Source organism: Dendrobates tinctorius, unplaced genomic scaffold (genome assembly GCF_039654945.1).
Source record: "Dendrobates tinctorius isolate UK_male_01 unplaced genomic scaffold, ASM3965494v1 ptg000004l, whole genome shotgun sequence".
In the NCBI taxonomy this organism is placed as follows: domain Eukaryota; kingdom Metazoa; phylum Chordata; class Amphibia; order Anura; family Dendrobatidae; genus Dendrobates; species Dendrobates tinctorius.
The window spans coordinates 46,875,544-46,895,400 of NW_027361672.1; the positions used below are offsets into that span (position 1 = coordinate 46,875,544).

At 42.8% G+C, this 19,857-nt stretch overlaps 1 protein-coding gene across 1 annotated transcript in view; it reads left to right on the forward strand.

The window, feature by feature from the left end:
* The window catches only part of LOC141083384 (solute carrier family 22 member 23-like), a 66,444-nt gene extending 47,223 nt beyond the window's left edge, over positions 1 to 19,221 (forward strand). The window contains exons 2-3 of the mRNA XM_073567607.1: positions 8,116 to 8,219; positions 18,987 to 19,221. Coding sequence (XP_073423708.1) covers positions 8,116 to 8,219; positions 18,987 to 19,206 — 324 coding nt within the window. The 3' untranslated portion in view covers positions 19,207 to 19,221. The remainder of the gene's footprint in view (positions 1 to 8,115; positions 8,220 to 18,986) is intronic.
* The last annotated feature ends 636 nt before the right edge of the window (positions 19,222 to 19,857 follow it).

Genomic DNA, 19,857 nt, shown 5'->3' on the forward strand with positions numbered 1-19,857 from the left:
TTTTGCACCAGGGACCGGCTTGAAGCAAGACCATTCTTCCATGGCCCGGCAGGGCGGGGATGGAGGTGTGACAGGGGTGGGGCTTTGGTCATAAGGGGGCAGGGCTATGGACGTGGTTGTAGTTTAGCAGTGCATACTTATAATTATAACATTTTTAATGTGACTCAGCTCACCATAGGTTTTGAATGAGTGGGAGCACCTGGCTTGTTTCTCTGTTTCAGTGGGAGCACTGGGCTACTTCTACTGATGACCGTCACTGCTAATGATGATTGGAACCTACACGGAAATGGAGCATTGAGCACTTAAGAAAAATTGTACTGGAGTTCTGTACTTGCTGATTATTTTCTAATCATCAGAAAATGTATGTGTGGTTCCCCCCGTCCTGTCCAGCTCTGTGTGGCTCCCCCTGTTGTATGCATGGCTCCCCTGTCCCATCCTGTATACATGGCTCTGCTCCCACTCTTTCTCCCCTGTATGCATGGCTCCCCTCCCACTCTCCCTCCCTTGTATATATGGCTCCGCTCCCACTCTCCCTCCCTTGTATATATGGCTCCGCTCCCACTCTCCCTCCCTTGTATATATGGCTCCGCTCCCACTCTCCCTCCCCTGTATATATGGCTCCGCTCCCACTCTCCCTCCCTTGTATATATGGCTCTGCTCCCACTCTCCCTCCCCTGTATATATGGCTCCGCTCCCACTCTCCCGGCCTCCCTTGCATTTATGGCTCCGCTCCCAGTCTCCCGGCCTCCCTTGCATTTGTGGCTCCGCTCCCACTCTCCCTCCCTTGTATATATGGCTCCGCTCCCACTCTCCCTCCCTTGTATTTATGGCTCCGCTCCCACTCTTCCTCCCTTGTATATATGGCTCCGCTCCCACTCTCCCTCCCCTGTATATATGGCTCCGCTCCCACTCTCCCTCCCTTGTATTTATGGCTCCGCTCCCACTCTCCCTCCCTTGTATATATGGCTCCGCTCCCACTCTCCCTCCCTTGTATATATGGCTCCCCCATCATACTTACCCTCACATCGCTGACCTTCCTTCCCGTCGCTGCACGTCCCTGCATCTCGCGGTTCTTCAGCTCCTGTGCGGAGCGGTCACGTGCTACCGCTCATTAAGGTCTATGAATATGGACGCCACGCCTGTGGGAGATGAGTGGCGTCCATATTCATGACCTTAGATGAGCGGTACACGTGACCGCTCAGCGCTGGATGAAGCCGCCGCGGGATGCAGGGTGAGTATCAGGCGCTGCTGCACCGCCGCCGGCTCCTCTTCTGTCCGCGGACCGGCAAGGGCACTGCAACGGCCCGGTGCTGGGCCGCGGACCGGTGGTTGGGGACCCCTGCCCTAAACTTCTCAATACCAAAGAAATGAGCCGGAGCATAAGTTGTTATACGTGCAATGTGGACGTGTATGTTCACACTGGGCATTTCAGACAAAATGCAAGACAAAAAAAAAAAATTGGCATATAAGTAAATATGGCATTTGCACATTTTTTATTAAAATAGTTTTAAAGTGAACCAGTCAGCTGTTTTGGCCACTATAAGATGCGGCCACTGCCTTTCAGGGCTTATCTACAGCCATTCTATAATGTTGTAGATAAGTCCCCAATCCGACCTGAAAGATAAGAAAAATAAGTTTCATTGTACTCACCTGGGGGGCAGTCCGGTCCGATGGGTGTCGCAGGTCCGGGTCCGTCACCTCCTATCTTCTTGTGATGCCGGCCTTCTGCTTGCTTCATCACTCCAAGGCATCGCGCTCCTGTGCAGGCGTACTTCCCTGCCCTGTTGAGGGAAAAGGAAAGTACTGCAGTGCTCAGGCATCGGGAAAGGTCAGAGAGCGCCTGCGCACTGCGGGAATTTGCTTTGCCCTCAACAAGGCAGAGAAGTAAGCTGCTGGGGAGCGATAAAGAAGCAGGAGGCCGGTGCCGCAAGAAGATGGGAGGCGCCGGACCTGCGACATCCATCTGATCGGACTGCCCTCCGGGTGAGTATAATCTATTCTGTAATTTCTAAATACTGTGTTTCGGTGATTCCTTTGTATCCCCGTTCATACTGCACCCACACACACACGATACACCATTTGAAAGGTAAATTTGCTCCCTTCAGCAAGAAAACAGCCAAATAAACCACACATCCACGATTTGATCACAAAATACAGTCTAAACATTCATTTTCATAAACCTGCAGAATTACACAATGACCTACAGGTGGCACTTCAACCGGAAGACATTTTTTGGCCTCTACTTATCAAAACAAATTATTGTATTACCAATCTACATATAGAAATACCTGCCAAAAACGGACTTACATCATATAGTTGCCGATAGAGATCCAGAAAAATAATTAAAATATATATTTATTACATTTTTTTAAAAAACATTTGATAAAACAACAAAATAACCCAGTAGAAGAATAAGACACGCTGACAAAAATTATATATAAAATAAAAATACTGGACCGAAAATGACACAATGTGTCTAATTCCTCATAAGGTTAGGAACATCCAATTCACAATTATTGTAATAGTCCAAAACCATTATAATACGGCTTGTATACAATTTTTTTTTTTTTATATCAATTAATCATAAACGGACAATGTGCAAAATAAACAATGTGAACAAAAGACTGCAGTATTTTCAGGATGATTGCCATATGTATAAAGGGTTAATACCGCTAATGTGCAAATATAACAAAATTACCTTCTAAAGTGACTGCTGTGCACATACCGATTACCCGTAACTGGACTATTACCAAAGGGGAAAAGGACCACACAAATATATTATTCACCTAAGTCGGCGGGGTCCAGATCACAAGAGCTGCGTGTCCTCCTTCTCCACCCCAACGCGCGTTTCGCAATGGCTTCTTCCGGGGGCAGAGGTGACAGGTTCCCTTTAACAGAGTACACTGTTATTTACATGTACTATGACTATTCACTTATTTGCTATTACTATTTGTTCATTTTGTTTTTCTTCTTGGGTTTTCACCTGAACTTCTCCAAGACTTAAGCTATTAACTGTAAATGGTGTTCTTGACATGCTAACAAAGCGCTAAAGTACTCGTCCAGTTATGCTACAAAATGTTTACTGTGATATCTGGTTTCCAGTCAAGTGGGAGATGCTGAATCCCAAAACTGTCATGCTTCAGAGGCTCTAATGACGTCCATCATGGATTGATTGCTAGACCCAACAGTTTCTGACATCACATAGATTTCTATGCTAATCTTTCGCAGGTGCGATGGCTGCAGGCTCCCACAGCATGCACAGTGCCGCTGGGTAGGAGGACGTCAATTGCCTCTGCTTCCAGAGCCTTGCGTAGATATGCACTGCACCTATGGAGCTGGGAATGTAAGCACCGCTTCACAGCATGCTCTAGGAGCTGCCATCTACAGAACTGTAATGAGCTAGTCATGACTTTTCCCTTAACGAAGCCATCACATCAACATTTTTATCCTCTTACTATATTGCAGTCATCATATTATACAGCACTGTGTACTTACAATAGCTCATTTTGCCTTTCTACCCAGGTAATTCCTATTTTTTCCATTAGGTCTATGACCTCACGTGATTAAAAACTGACTAGCTGAATCCTTCGAAGCTCTATGTAGACACAGAAGGTCAATTTTCCCTAGGGGTGTGAGTCATGAGTCACTGCAAACGTTCTGGGGTGAGGGGCGGAGCAGCTTGGTCAGGAGTTGAAGAGTGGGATGATTTTTGCAGGGACAAGAGACTTCCTGCTTCTACAATAAAGAGAACAATGAGCTGGGTAGAAAGGCAAAATGAGCAATTGCTGATACGGTAAGACACTACATTTTATTGCGCAACGCAAATATGCAGAATAAAAAATAGAATCAAAGATTATTCTTGGGAATGTAGCCTAACTGTGATATGTCACCCACAGGTTATGACATCCTTTGTGTGTGTGTGTGTGTATATATATATAAAAAAAAGTCATGATGTGCCATCAGATGAATACTATTGTAGCAAAACCAAAAACATGGGGCAGAACACCTGTTGGTATAAGTTTATAATGTGTAGGTGCACAAACTGACAAACAACCTAGAATGTAAGTAAATAGTCAGTAGTAGTAATTGTAAAAAAAAAAACAAAAAAAAAACCCCACAATGACAACGGCCATAGCCTAGAATAAAAACACCATTGTAGTCTATGGGTGACATCCAGCACAACCACGGTTTAACATATCCAACAGGAGGTTTTACTATCCTGTACTTAAAAAAAAAAAAAAATAAATCAGAAAACATGCTGTGAATAGGGATAAAAGCATGCAATAATATTCTGACTTTGTTGAATTATGTTGTGCGTCAAATTCCACCAGGGACAACATCTGCACGGAGTTTGAATGTTCTCGCCGTGTTTGTGTGGGATTCCTCCGGGTTCTCCGGTTTCCTCCAACATGCCAAAGGCATACTGATAGGGAATCTAGATTGTGAGCCCCATCGGGGACAGCGATGCTGATGTCAGTAAAAAATGGTGGAATTAGTGGAGCTATATAATCCCGTAAAATAAATTAAAAAAATTTATGGCTTTATGTCATAAAAGTCTGAAGGGGAAGGCATGTCTAGTCCACGGTCATCCTGGCAAATGTTAATTTATGGTGATGACTCTAATTGGTATTGGGAGCATTTATGTGAGAATTGGATTGTGCTGGATTTACTGAAACTTCAACTTATGTTAAATACTTAATAGCTGGATAACAGAATGGCTTGTAATTTAATGATGCCTCGCATGGGATATTGACTGTTCAAGACAAATCCTCTTGGAAGCATCTATTCGCACTATATAATTCTAACCACAAAGAATTGGCAAAGCCGGAGTAGTTTTATCAGTCGATGGCAATGCTACACCAATAAATATCAGTCGGGTAGAATTTTATTGTAACTAATCTAAAGCTTAATATACTGCGGTATCATCTCACCGCCTACCAGGTAATGGCTGCCAGTCCTGAATGGTGCAGCTGCTTACAATTTCAGATTAATCTTCCTTGACATATCGTACTGTATTGTATTCTAGATTTAGATCATATTTGGACTATTCAGTGAGAGAACTTCATAAAGATCATTTTTTGTTTTCTAATTCATAACTTGTGACCTCCCTTAATCGAGCTTCTCAGCAGCCATCTACTCTGCCTAAAAAAATAATAAGAATTTAGTTTAATTCTTATTAAATTGTCCTTAGTTTATCTGTGAGAGGTTTGGAAAGCGGAAAGGTCAGACCAACTGATTTCAGTGTTTACAGATTTGTGTATTAAAAATGGAGAAAAAAATACATATAACGTTAAATCCCAAGTTCCTTTTTTTTCTTCACTGCACTTATATAAATAGCCAAAGTTTTACTGCTTCAAGGAAAAGTCATACTGTCCTCCGGTAATGCTAATGCTGTTGGTCAAGCAGGCTCAGAGGGACCTAATGACTGTTTAATAAAATATTTATCTTAGGCCTGGATCACACACCCGTTTTTAGACGTCTGTCAAAAGCCGCCGTTTTGCAAACAAAACGGATCCGACATTTTTTTGGGCGGATCCGTTTTTTCCCCCCCCCATAGACTTGCATTAGTGGCTAAAGCGGATCCATCCAAAAGATGGATCCGTTAGCATCCGTTTGTGGCAAAACGGAAACGGATCCGTTTTTTCACACTTTGGCGGACGCCAAAAAACGGATGTGTGAAACAGGCCTTAGCTATGAAATGCTAGGGATCCCACTGATACAAGCTGCATAGGCTCAGACTGATCCATAGAGGAACAGGGAAATCCCACGATGGGCCCCTGTTCAGCAGATCTGGGCCTGCAACCCTACTATATGGTTAGTACTTGACATAATCCACTTGATTCGAAAAAAAGCAGCATCTCATCATTCATTACATTCATTAACCAAACTACCCAGTTCATTATATAGAGATATAGGTAAATTTGCGACTGAGGGCAGTGTAATATTTGTATGCAGGTGAAAAGTGCCCCCCCAAGTCAATGTCCGACACTGAAGCTGCAATTGCACCTAACCACCTTGTCAAATAAAACATCTCCCAGACACTGTCAAGATGCACACAGGAGAGCAGAGGGAGGGACCTGAAGCACTGAGAAGAAGCCGCGTAATGCAGGGAAATTACATTTTTATCAGATAATAATAATGCTACCCATTAAGCTCTGACGTTGGATGCACAGAGCAGCAGAAGATGATGAAAAAAGGCACAACGGTGCAAGAAAGTAACCATGTAGGTTTATGATGTATGTTAACAATAGTCAATCAAAACAAAAGTTTTGGAAATCATTTTGTATCCAAATCCGGCTTTAAACTTCTCCACAACAGTATCACGGACCTGCCTGTTGTGTTCCTTGGTCTTTATGATGCTCTCTGTGCATCAAACAGAACCCTGAGACTATCACAGAGCAGGTGCATTTATACGGAGACTTGATTACACACAGGGGGATATTTATCATCATTAGTCATTTAGGACAACATTGGATCATTCAGAGATCCACAATGAACTTCTGGAGTGAGTTTGCTGCACTGAAAGTAAAGGGGCCGAATAATGTTGCACGCCCCACTTTTCAGTTTTTAAATTTCCACAAAAATTTTAAATAACCAATAAATTTCATTCAACTTCACAATTGTGTCCCACTTGTTGATTCTTCACCAAAAAGTTACATTTGGTATCTTTGTTTGAAGCATGATACGTGGGAAAAGGTGGAAAAGTTCCAGGGGGAACTGCAGTGTTGCCAATCACTCAGGAGCGCACGGTCTCCAGCGAGCAGGAAGCCAAGAGGCTGAGGAGTGGTATGCTCCTGAAGAATCCTCGTGACACAACCTCTATAATAAATTATGGCTTGTTGTCCAGTTATTGTACCTATACCAGTGTCAGGAGTGGTCGCTGCCCTTCCCTACCCCATTTATCCTATTTTATTGACATAAAATTTTCAATGGTTATTTGAAAAAGGAGTGGTCGCTAGTATGTGCATGTAAATAGTATGAAAGCTATGTGGCCCCCTTCTCTCGTGAGCGTCTTATGGCCCGGATATAGCGGACAGTGATTGCCTTTTAGCGGCACCTGTTCACTTCCCATTAGTACGTCATTTCGCGGCCCCCTCGGTCTGACAGAAAAAGACTGAGTGCTGTCTTCTGTTCACTTCCTAAGCTTGATTTCAAACAATGCAGTAAAAAAAATCAATTTAAATGCATGTCCAAATTGTTCATATGCCGAAAGGTCCAATGTGCACGATCACAGCTAAGTGTCATTCATCTTATAAAGGGAAGAAGGAATCAGAATAGGTGAAGATGCAGATTTCCATTTACTGTATGTTAGTTTTTCTGTCGGGATGTTTTGAGTGTCCCTTTTTTTTTCAGCAGTCGATTTAAAAACAAAAAAAAACCCTAAAGGCTATATATGACATTGGCAACCAGTAGCTGCATACGGCTGATTTTTTTTTTTTTTTTTTTTCTTTCTGGAAATTCACCTGATGGGAACCTGGTACCCATACTGCATGACACAGTGAGAGGAGGCTTATTTGGGATTTTCGTATACTGCTTCGTCAGTTCCTTTTACTATTGGTGATAATGGATAGGTTCATGTTATCAGCTCTTTTTCCTTCTAAAATATTAATAATCAGCCTAAAAGTCATTCTTTATGCATAGATTTTCCTTTTTGGTTCCATTTGTGCCATCATGGATTTAGTATACCATCAGGTATTGTCTCTTCTCACAGAGAGACTGTAAAGCATTATGGAGCTGTGACTCATGATGGTCGAGGCTGTCGGCAGCACAATGGACCTGCCTGGGCTGAATTATACTTTGTTCATAGGCCACATTGCAGCATGCTCAGCCTGCCCTTTAATTGTGGGAGGGTTTCTAGCTTTTATGGTCTCTTAATATCCCTTCTGGACGCCACCCACTGTACGGCATGAAACACTTTCCTAATCAATCTAAGCTCGCACACCAACTGTATTGTATCTAACCTTTTGGTTTTATGTCTGATTCATATGTCCCACATACTGTACAAACTGTATGTTCCCTCCTATCAGGTATAAGACCGTGTAGGACGCCGTCTGCCGTAACACAATGGCTGCACCCTGCCCCGCTTACCATGCTGCTTCTGCTTTTGTCTTGCAGTGGGATCTGGTTTGTGACTCGTCCTGGAAAGTTCATATAGCCAAGTTCTCTCTGGTTGTGGGCTTGATTTTTGGATACTTGATTACAGGATGTATTGCTGACTGGTAAGAGTTAACTTTATGAAAAATCTAACAATGTTTAAATTATCTTTTTAGATATTTATGTAAAATTGTTTATCCCTTTCTGAACAATTTAATTTTGTACGCCTTGTTGCCACCTAGTGCTACTCCAACCTTGTCCAAAAATGTGCAATAATTTGCCGCAAGATTCAGACGCCAAGCCTAGAGCTGTACTTAAAGGGAATCTGTCAGCAGGTTTTTGCTACCTCATCTGAGAGCAGCATTATGTAGGCAAAGAAAATCTGAATCCAACAATGTATCACTTAGATTACTGAGTGTAGCCATTCTCGCACAATCAGAGTTTTTAGATTTAACAATTAAGCAGAGCTGAGAAAGCTAACCCCGCCCCACATCAGAGCTGCCCCGCCCCACATCAGAGCTGCTCGCAGCCCACACCAGGCTCTCCATGTACCAAGTCCATAGACAGTGAACTGCCTGTCAACAGGAGGCGGCTGGTCACAGCAATAAGTTACTGGTGCTAAAACAATCATTGTAAGAAAACAAAACTGAGCTTGGTAAGAGAGCCATCGCTGACATCTGTGTTTTAACCCCTAATCTGTGCTGTCTTCAGATTACGTAGCAAAAACATGCTGACAGTTTCCCTTTAAAAGATTCCTTTAACTAAACTTTTATATATATTAAAAAAAATTGTATTTGACTGGCTCCTAAAACCGGTTTTCCCCTGCATTGATATCAGAATGTAGTTGTTTGGATGCATACATCAGCATTTGGATGCATGCGTCAGTACCTCTGAGTGCTGAGGAGAAGTACATTTTTTTTTTTTATGTTGCATGTTTTTGCTGCTTCTAAAACGCAGCATCTTGCAGTTTCAGCAACACGGATGGGATTTATACAAATGTCACGCCCACTGTGCAGCATAAACTGACCTTCGGTGCGTGTTTCACATCCACAACCTGTCTATTTCTCTTGCGAGGACGCTGTAAGTGCAGATTTTCGTCATAGAATTACATTAGATACAGAAAACCTGCAGGTTAAAAACGCATGTAAACCACATATGACTAGCAATAGTTCTGTTAAAGCCAAATACCAGGAAGGTTCCGAAACAAAGCGGCTTTATTTAAAGCCGGACACAAAAAAAGACCAAAACCACACCGTTAAAACCCGATTAAAGGATATATATTACTCAAAAGTGCAATGAAAAAAACTAGTTTATTTAATACTGCAGAATATCTGCAATATCAAAAATTCACCAAATGCTCATCGTGGGAACGCAGCCTAGGGAGAAGGCCCAGGTACTACCCCCTTTCACTGCCATTATCTGTACTCCAAATCTGATATCAATGCAGCTAAATGGTAGGCAAACAGATTGGGGAAAAAAACAGTTTAGGAGCCACTTAGATACAATTGTTTTACATTAGTGAAGACTAATCCCCCTAATAGATATGAGTGGCCAAACAGTATAAAGGGCCTGTCACACTAAGCGATATCGCTAGCAATATCGCTATAACGTCACTGGTTTTTGTGACGTTATAGCGATATCACTATGTCTGATACTCACCTCCGACCGCTCCCCCGCTGGTTATCGCTGATCGCGCAAGAACGTCCTGGACCGTTTCTCGTCGTCAGCTTCCTGCTGGGGCTTCCTGCTGTGGAGACGAGCGACGCGTGGACGCGGGCGGGAGGATGTCAGGATCACCGCGTCTGACAGGTAAGTAGTGACCCCTGCTATGTCGCTGGTGAGATCTGCCTGTTTGGCAGCTCACTAGCAACCACTTAGCGATGCACCAGCGATCCTGACCGCGTCATATTGCTGGTCGGGATCGCTGGTGCATCGCCAAGTGTGACAGTACCGTAAAGGGGGCTTTACACATAGCGATATCACTAGCAGTATCGCTAAAGCGTCACCGATTTTGTGACACAGCAGCGATATTGCTAGCGATATCGCTATGTGTGATACCTCCGACTGGCTCCCCCGCTGGCTACCTCTGATCGCGCGAGAATGTCCTGGGCCATTTCTCATTGGCGGCTTCCAGCTGGCGCCGACTAGCGACGCGTGGACGCGGGCGGAGGACGTCATCATCGCCGCGTCTGACAGGTAAGTAACGACCGCTGCTATGTCGCTGGTGAGATCTCCCTGTTTGGCAGCTCACTAGTGACCATTTAGCGATGCACCAGCGATCCTGACCGGGTCATATCCTTGTCGGGATCGCTGGTGTATTGCTAAATGTAACGGGGCCCTTAGGCAATGGGTTTTGTATCATGCTAAGTGGTAGCTGTGAAGTCTTCCGTGTTAAATGCAAATCCATTGACAATGTCCTCAATATATCCTGCTTGTGATTGAGATAATGACTGTTCTCTGTACCTTCTGAAATAATCCCCTAACCTTTTACAGTGAGCCAGGATTGGTCCATATTGCTTTTCGTCACCCAGGACGTCAAGGTTTACTGACTGTACACCTAAGTCCACTCACTATACCAATAACATTAAAGGGAACCTGTCAGGTCCCCTGTGCCCCTACAACCACCAGCAGTGGTGTCCCCGCCTAACAGTCCCTTTATTACATTAAGGCACATATACAGATTTTTAGGAAAAGTATTTCTAAGGATCTGTTTATCATATGCAAATGAGGCCTTTGACTAGTCAATAGGGCGTTAGTGTCCCCAGACTAATTGACTGACTAAACATGTCATCACACCCCTGTGGGCATCATAACCTAACTTACAAGCGCCAGTGACATCGCAAGCACTATACTTGCCTTCGCCGCTCGTCATTGATCCTCTGAAGCCGTGTGTACAGGTGCTTCTCACTAAACTAGAATATCATCAAAAAGTTAATTTATTTCAGTTCTTCAATACAAAAATAAAGCTCATATTATATAGTCATTACAAACAGTGATCCATTTCAGGTGTTTATTTCTGTTAATGTTGATGATTATGGCTTACTGCCAATGAAAACCCAAAAGTCATCTCAGTAAACTAGATTAATTAACAAAAAACACCTTCAAAGGCTTCCTAAGCATTTAAAAGGTCCCTTAGTCTGTTTCAGTAGGCTCCACAATCATGGGGAAGACTGCTGACGTGACAGGTGTCCAGAAGGCAGTCATTGACACACTCCACAAGGAGGGTAAGGCACAAAAGGTCATTGCTAAAGAAGCTGGCTGTTCACAGTGCTGTATCCAAGCATAGTAATGGAAAGTTGAGTGTAAACACTTGAAATAGATCACTCTGTGACTTTATATAATACACGTTTTGAACTGAAATAAATTAACTTTTTGATGATATTAACATTTAGTGAGAAGTACCTGTATGTGTCCCGGCTTCAGAGAGGGGCACTGCACATGATCGGAAGTCTCTATGGCTACTTTCACACTTCAGGTTTTTGCCGGCAGAGTGTGAAATAACGGATCCATTTCATTGTTGCAACAATCGGTGTTTGGATGGATATGGCGCACTAGAAATTTAAAGGAACAGTGATCCGGAGACCTTGCGCTGCAGGAGAGAGAGAGATATTCTATGGTTATCATTCAGGCCAGAGGAAATTTGCCGGCCATGCACAGTGGAAAAAACCGATCCGGCACAGGAAAAAGGCGTTGCATGGAATGTTTTTTCAGGACGCCGCCCCGTCACTTGTTGCCGTTTTCGGCAAAAGCCGGACCCTCCGCGTATCCATGTGGCACTAATGTATGTCAATGGGAAAAAAAAAAACGGATCCAGCATCACATATCGCCGGATCCAGTTTTGCACATTTTCGCCGCAGGCCGCCAGATTAAAAAAGCCAGAAATGTGAACGTAGCCTAAGTGGGTCGATTAGTTTGGGTATGCTAACGCCCCCTCAACTAGTCAAAGACCTCATTTACATATCATAAACAAACTTTAGAAATACTTTTTCTAAAGATCTGTTTGTGTGTGTAATGTAATACAGGGACTGTTGGGCAGGGAATTTACATATGTAGACACAACTGCCTGTGCTTCAGGGAGCACAGGGGACCTGACAGGTTGCCTTTAATATTTGGAATCTAATGAACCCTAAAACAAGAGGATAAATTGAGGATTTCTTTTGTGAGCAGCGTGTCTGATTGTACATGGTCACCATGACACTTACATAAATGTACACTGTGACCTCAGGTCGTAGACCAGATGTATCAATCAGATGACTTATTGAAAGACTTTAGCTCTCATCATTTCTGTATTAATAAATGTTTACACTCCCCATAAATTAATAATCTTCTATTAGGAATCTGCATTGTGTTGTTTCTATGTTGCTGCAAGAATTATATAAATAAATTGACAACTGGGTGGTATTTTTCTCTCTTTGCCAAAGGGGTGTGTCACACCCAATTGTCAATTTATTGATGCATTTCTTGAAGGAACAAAGCAACAGTTTAACACGGAATATAAAGAAAAAATTATCCTGAATTATTGGCTTATGTGAATTACTATTATTTCCTAACATGCACATATCCAGAGAGTCCTGTTTAATAATAAATAGTAATTTTATTTACATAATTCTAATATATTCCGCAGCACTTAAAGAGCTTATCCGGTCTAAAATGCAATTCTGCATTCGCTCTATATGACTGCAGACTTGTGAATTCTCACGTAGCGGACACTGTGTGCTGTGAGAATTTGTCGTTCGCCATGAATTACACTTGCGTCGATGCAAATATGCGATATGCCAGAACCCGGTCAGACTGTTTCCAGCCTCGTATTGAGTGTGCCGCAGGGCTGTGGAGTTGGAGTCGTGGAGTCGGTGTCATGGAAATTGAGGAGTCTGAGTCAGAGGTTTGGCTTACCGACTCCACAGCCCTGGTGTGCCGGAATCAGTCTGTCCGGGAGTATGCATATCGTATACTTGTGGTTACGTAACCGTCATTACTGACACTGACTAGCCCCCGCAACGCACAGTGCGTGCAATGTGAGGACTCGCAAGTCTGCAGTCACATAGAGAGACTGCAGACTTGTCAATCCCTTCATCAGAACATACTGAGTAACACATACTACAGTACAGTTTTAATAAGAGGGAGTGAGGGCGCTTCTCAGAAGAGCTTACAATCTATAAGGAAATATGGAGACACGCCCAAGGTGAAAATGCCTGCCAGTATATGGTCAATCTCTAATAAATCAGGGCATTCAATTAGATCTGCCATCAGCCGGTATCTGTAGAAGCACCGATACATAGTTCTATTGAGTGAGTGAATGGAGGGTCTGGGAACAGATGATTGAAGGACCAGATTTTGAGGAAAATCTAGGAAGGGGGAAAATGGAAAAATTCTATATGTGAGGTGATAGGTCAGTGTAAAGAGATTTGTTTTTAGGGTATGCTTACAACTCTGGATACTGGAATTTATCTGAGAAAAGGGTCACTGGTGCAGGTTGTAAGCTGAGAAGATGCGAGGAGCCTGGTAACTACTTCAGTGACTGATTCAAAAGGTAGAAACTGAAGTGGTTGATGTGGGAGGGAAGGGCATCCATGCTATTAGAGGACGAGGGGGTGGGTGGGAGGGGAATTTACTGTTTTGTATGGTTACTTTTGTTCTATACAATAGGTGGTCAGATCATCAGCGCTGAGGCTGGAGATGGGGGACCTGTACTTCAGGACTGAGGAGCAAGTGAAGTGTCAGTCATTTTGGCTTGTCAGGTAGTAAGGAGACAAAGGTGGTGAAACGGGGGAATAGGCTTGTTTAACAAGGTGAAGGGCAGAGATGTGTCTTGAGCATAAAGTTCTAGTGGATGAAGTCTGATTTTCTCCAGATGTTCGGCACATCTGGAGCACCACTGTAGTAATCGAAGGCCACTTTCATTGTCTTAACCATCCAAATGCTCGCCAGCATTGTCCCAAATCCTGCTGTGGTCCAGATTGTTGTTGCTGCTACAGAGGAGGTTTTCTAGCCCCGAATCTCCAGGCACATTGCTCAGTGCTTCAGTGTGACAGATTTTAGTGATTGGTTACATAAATTAGCATTGTTTGGGAACTGGGCATCAGGTCCTCACTGGGGTCATGTCCCTGTTCCCTTTGACCTTGAAGATGTTCTTCGTAATCCTAGCATCGCCTTGCTGCCCGGAGATGAAGGGAAGCAGGACTGCAGTTGTTCCGCAGTACGCATGTACAGTATTCTAACGGTTACTAGGCAACCAGAAAATGACTCGACCTAGGAAAAACACCGGATTTAACAAGAACATAAGATAGCTTTTAAGTTAAAGATGCAAATAAACACATTCTTCCACAAGACGCTTAAAGGAATAGTCACGTTAAGTAACACTTAAGAAATGTCACCGGACAACATGATTGTAGGCTTTTTTTTTTTTTACCAAGAAGCCCATAATTTTATTTAAAATTATAATGTCAAGCATTGTAATTGTGTAGGAGCGCAACATGAAGATAATGAAAGAGGTGAAGACTTGTGTTCAGTGTCATCGCTGGATCTTCTTGGAAACAATGACTCCTATGACTTTTCCAAGAACCGGACTAAACCTTTGGTTAACTTGGGAACGGCGGCAGTCTTAGTTTTCATGTTTTTCCTATATGTTAGACCTGTTTCTTTAGGAATACTTTGTATTTTAGTTACACTACTAACCATAGGCAGCAGAGTACTGTGCACTGGTCCATTTCTATCTTATTGAGCCCATGCATGATACCGTCTGAGTGTCGTCCGGCCATTACAATGGTGAGCGTGCCGGAGCATCACGCCGCACAGGATGGTGCGGTGCACTTAGAGAAGTGACATTGTGACCAGGACAGACTCCATTGAATGCTTACCTTGTGGGGGAAAAAGGATCCAACATATGGTTCATTGAGGAGATGCACGTGCCTCCTCCAACCTTACAAACAAAAGACAAAGCTTGTAGGAAGCGGCCTCCGAATCATTTTGGCTTTGCTGTTTGTTTGACTAGTAGATATAAAAGTATCTTTGTAATAGGCATTTTCCATTGTGCATCATTTTTCAGCTCTTTGAATACGGGCCAGCATGGTAAACAACGCCTGGTTTCATAGTTGTTGGCATGGGCAGGTCCACTGATCAGTAGCCATCTCTAAGGCTGTTCATTTGTATTTATATAGCTGTATAACGCGCAAGTGCCTTGGGAACTTTTCCACATGTTTTTCACGTTACAGCCACAAACTTAAATGGATTTTATGTGATGGGTCAGCGCAAAGTAGCAGGTGTTTGGGAAGTGTAAAAGAAATGATACATGGTTTTTAAATTATTTTTAAAACCTAAATCTGAAAATTGTGACTTGCATTAGTTTTCAGCCCTTTACATGCATATTTATCTCTTGGGGAAAAAAAATCCCCTTCTGCAGGCAGCGTCTTCTTGGAGGAGGATTTTTATTTTTTTTTCTCTACAAAGATAGCAGCTTTCCATGTATATAGAGGTGATCCAATAGCTGCTGTTGTGCAGGCGTCGGTGGCACCATCTTTGTAGAGAGGAGAAAAAACTTTCCTCCACCAAGATGGCGTCACTGCAGGACTCTGCTCTGCCCTCAACAGGGCAGAGCAGTGTGCCTGCACAGGAGCCGCGACGGGCAGGAAAGAAGAGGACGTCGCTGTTAGAAGATGGGAAGCACCGTACCGGACGGCGACACCCATCGGACCGGACCGAACGCCGGGGTGAGTAAAATCTAAAGGCCCCGTTACACACAGCGATCTCGCTGATTTTGTGACACATCAGCGATATTGCTGTGTGTGACATCCAGCAGCGACCAGCCCCCCTGCCGGGTATCGCTGATCGTGCTGGGCCGGTTTTTCATCGCTGGTCTCCCGCTGGCCAGCACGCATCGCTGCGTGTGGCAGCGGGAGCGAGCGTTCACCGATGCTGCACGCTGGTATCCAACGTAAACATCGGGTTTCTAAGAGCCGCGCGGCTCTTAGAAACCCGATGTTTGCATTGGATACCAGCTTGCTCACTGGTCCTGATCGCTGAAGGGGCTGTCTAACGATGTCCCAGCGATCCCATCCATGTCGGATCGTTGGTGGGATAGCTGGGACATCGTTATGTGTAACGGGGCCTTAACTCTTTTTTTTCTTCTCTTTCAGGTTATATCGGGGGCTTATCCTACAACATTACAGAATGCTATAGATAAGCCCCTGATGTCAGTGGCGGCAGCTCATAGTGGAAAAAAAGGGTGACAGATTCCCTTGAAGTTTGTGGGAGTAATGTGGAAAACTTCATGTGGTATAAATACTTCATGTGGTATAAATACTTATTCAAGGCACTACATATATCTTGTATAACCGCAAGAGAAAGCATCTTTAATGTAAAATAAATCTTTCAAACACCAGAACCTTGAAAGCTGTAAAATCGGAGGACACATTTACATCCGTTCTTGAATGTCCAGAAAGGACCATGACGTTGGTGTAACGATGACTACAAGATTGACTTTTTCTGATGAAAAATTAGCGCAATAGAAAAAGTACATATAACTAATTCACTTATACTTTGTCTAATCTGGTAATTAAATTATGGTAGTGATAAACTAGAATGCTATGTTACAGCTTACCTACAGGGTTGATGTCTGTGTCGCACAACAATTAGATAGGGAGCTTCATATGGCTCCCTGCAGATACAAGTGTACAGAATTGACACCAAGGATGTCCCATTTCTAGACCACAGTATTAGAGCTTGGGTAAAAGCTGTATCATTATATAGTGATAATGCGACGGAACACTGTTAAATACTGTACATGAAAGTGGCTCCCGATTATGAAGTCGTACCTTGTACTGGTGATCACACCCTGTTGTGGTTTTAATTGACTGCATTAATCCTGGTCCTAAAGGGACACCATACAGTGCCTTGCGAAAGTATTCGGCCCCCTGGAACTCTTCAACCTTTTCCCACATATCATGCTTCAAACATAAAGATACCAAATGTAAATTTTTGGTGAAGAATCAGCAACAAGTGGGACACAGTTGTGAAGTTCATTGAAATTTATTGGTTATTTTATATTTTTTGGGAAATACAAAAACTGAAAAGTGGGGCGTTCAATATTATTCGGCCCCTTTAACTTAATACTTTGTTGCGCCACCTTTTGCTGCGATTACAGCTGCAAGTCGCTTGGGGTATGTCTCTATCAGTTTTGTACATCAAGAGACTGAAATTCTTGCACATTCTTCCTTGGCAAAAAAATCACAAAAATTTATATTTGGTATCTTTGTTTGTAGCATGATATGTGGGAAAAGGTTGAAAAGTTCCATGGGGCCAAATACTTTCGCAAGGCACTGTAAGTGCATCAGTACAGATGAGACGACCAGTCTGGTGACTACATCCTACACCTGCAGATAAAGAATATGGAGTGTGAAAGCCGCTTTTTACTTCACTGTAATTTATCTATGAACCACCAGAACACTCTTCTAAATATCTGTAGTCTGCAACTCTAGCTGAACGGAGGTAGGGTATGTGCACACGTTGCGTATTTGGCTGCAGATCCATAGCGGATTTGGCCCTGCGGATCCGCAGCAGTTTTCCAAGGAATGTACAGTACCATGTAAACCTATGGAAAAAAAAAACGCTGTGCTCATGCTACCGAAAATTCCGCGCGGAAACGCAGCGGTTTATTTTCCGCAGCATGTCAATTCTTTGTGCGGATTCCGCTGCGTTTTTACACCTATTTCATTGTAGGAATCCGCAGGTGTAAAAACGCAGACGCAATCTGCAGTAAATCCGCAGGTAAAACACAGGTCATTTTACCTGCGGATTCTGCGCAGAAAAATCCGCACAGGAATCCACAACGTGTGCACATACCCTAACTTTGATACTTCCCCTGACAAAGCCGTCCGTGTAACGGCGACACGCGTTGGGTCCTTCCGCTTCTGTCTCCTTCATCTGGGTCCTCCAGCATGGAACCTTGGTGACTCACTCCTTTACATGTGAGGTGCACTCCGCATGAGCCCCACAGACTACCTCGCATCATCTCCTTAAGCACTGCTGTGCTTTTACTTTTCATCTTTGTCTACCAGATTACCCTTGATGCATGCGGGTTGTATCATGTGTTTGTTTATTTATTTTTTTCCTTGTGCTGTTGTCACCATGTTAGTATACTTTTGACATGGTATTATTGGCGCTATTTAGTGCACATATTTTCTGTATACATGGCACTTCTTGCCACACTGAGTCTGTGTTGGTTCTTTCAGGAGCGCTCGATTACTGCAGACAACATGTGCGGTATATTGTATTCTTGGGTCTACTGCAATGTAATTAATTTTGCTTGACTATTGTACTTGTATATACAATTTTTTGTATATCCAGGTTATCACATGGTTTCTCTGGTTTAGACCCTATTCCTATTGTGGGTATATATATGAACTTCTAGCACATGTTTTCTTGCAGGTTGCTGGTCTATACAGGGCTGCTACATATTTTGTATATTCTCTATTGTATATAGGAGCAGGGCACATGGGGTTTGTTCCTTACCACTGTTTAGATGTTTTTATGCAGCGTTGTCAATAAAGCTTTTTCTATCCACAAATTACAATTGTGGTGTGCATTCATCATAGTGGTCTTCTTTTTCCTTGTTCTGGTTGTTACTACGTTTGACCATTGACTTGCACCCATGTAATTACTCTGTATGATTAGCAGTGCGCCAATTTAATATTTTCACATCATACCCTAACTTTGTCACCAGGAATGGGTTTAAGTAGGAATAGAGGAAGAGCAGATGGATATATGGAGCTATTATGTTACAATGCATTGCATATGCTCAAGCTGATCTTTGATTTATGGAGCTTCAATTGTGCCGTTTTGGAATATGTGCACTTTTATTACAATTTATTTCTTTGTCTTTTTTGTTTTTTTTGTAGGATCGGCCGACGTCTTGTGCTGCTGTTTTCTGTAATCTTCAATCTGATTTTTGGATTTTCCGTGGCACTTTCAGTTAACGTCACAATGTTCAGCACTCTCAGGTTTTTTGAAGGCTTCTGTCTTGCCGGGATATTCCTTTGTCTATATGCACTGAGTGAGTATATCCCTCTGTCATGCACAGACGTGTGCAACATTTTTAGTACACTACTGTTAAAGTAAAAAGAAAAAACAAAACTATAATGGTCTCTGAAATAACTTGAAACTGTCAAAAGAAAGTTTTCAATTTATATTTACAATGAGAAATTGATGTTGAATTGTACGATCGTAAAAAAGTTAGAAAAAACCCTAATGCAAATGGCCTGGTCAAAAGTGATAGCACCCCTGGAAAAGATTGTAAATAATTTGAGCATAGAGGCATATTAAACCAAGGTGTGTCCTGTAATTACCATCACAGGTGTCTACAAAGATGAAAATTGTCTATTCTAAGTAGTGAAAAGTAGTTATTGTGCTGTTTGATATCATGTGTTCCACACTTAAAATGGACAAAAGAAACGTAAGGAGAGCGTTGTCTCAGGAGATTAGAAAGGACGTTATAGACAAACAAACACGATAAAGATAAAGGCTATAAAACCATCTCCAAACGTCTGCATCTGTATTTGCAGTTTTTTCTATATCCATGTATAGCAATTCCTCTCCCGTGACAAATCCCTAATTCTACACACATTCCAACGTGTATGTTCTCCCAAACCATGTCTTTACACCACAGATGAGTTTAATGTCTGCTTGTGTTTCTAGTAAGATTATCATTATTATGTAGAGCATGAATTTAGCCTTATGAGTTTGTGCATTTCTTTCCAGGTAATATCTGAA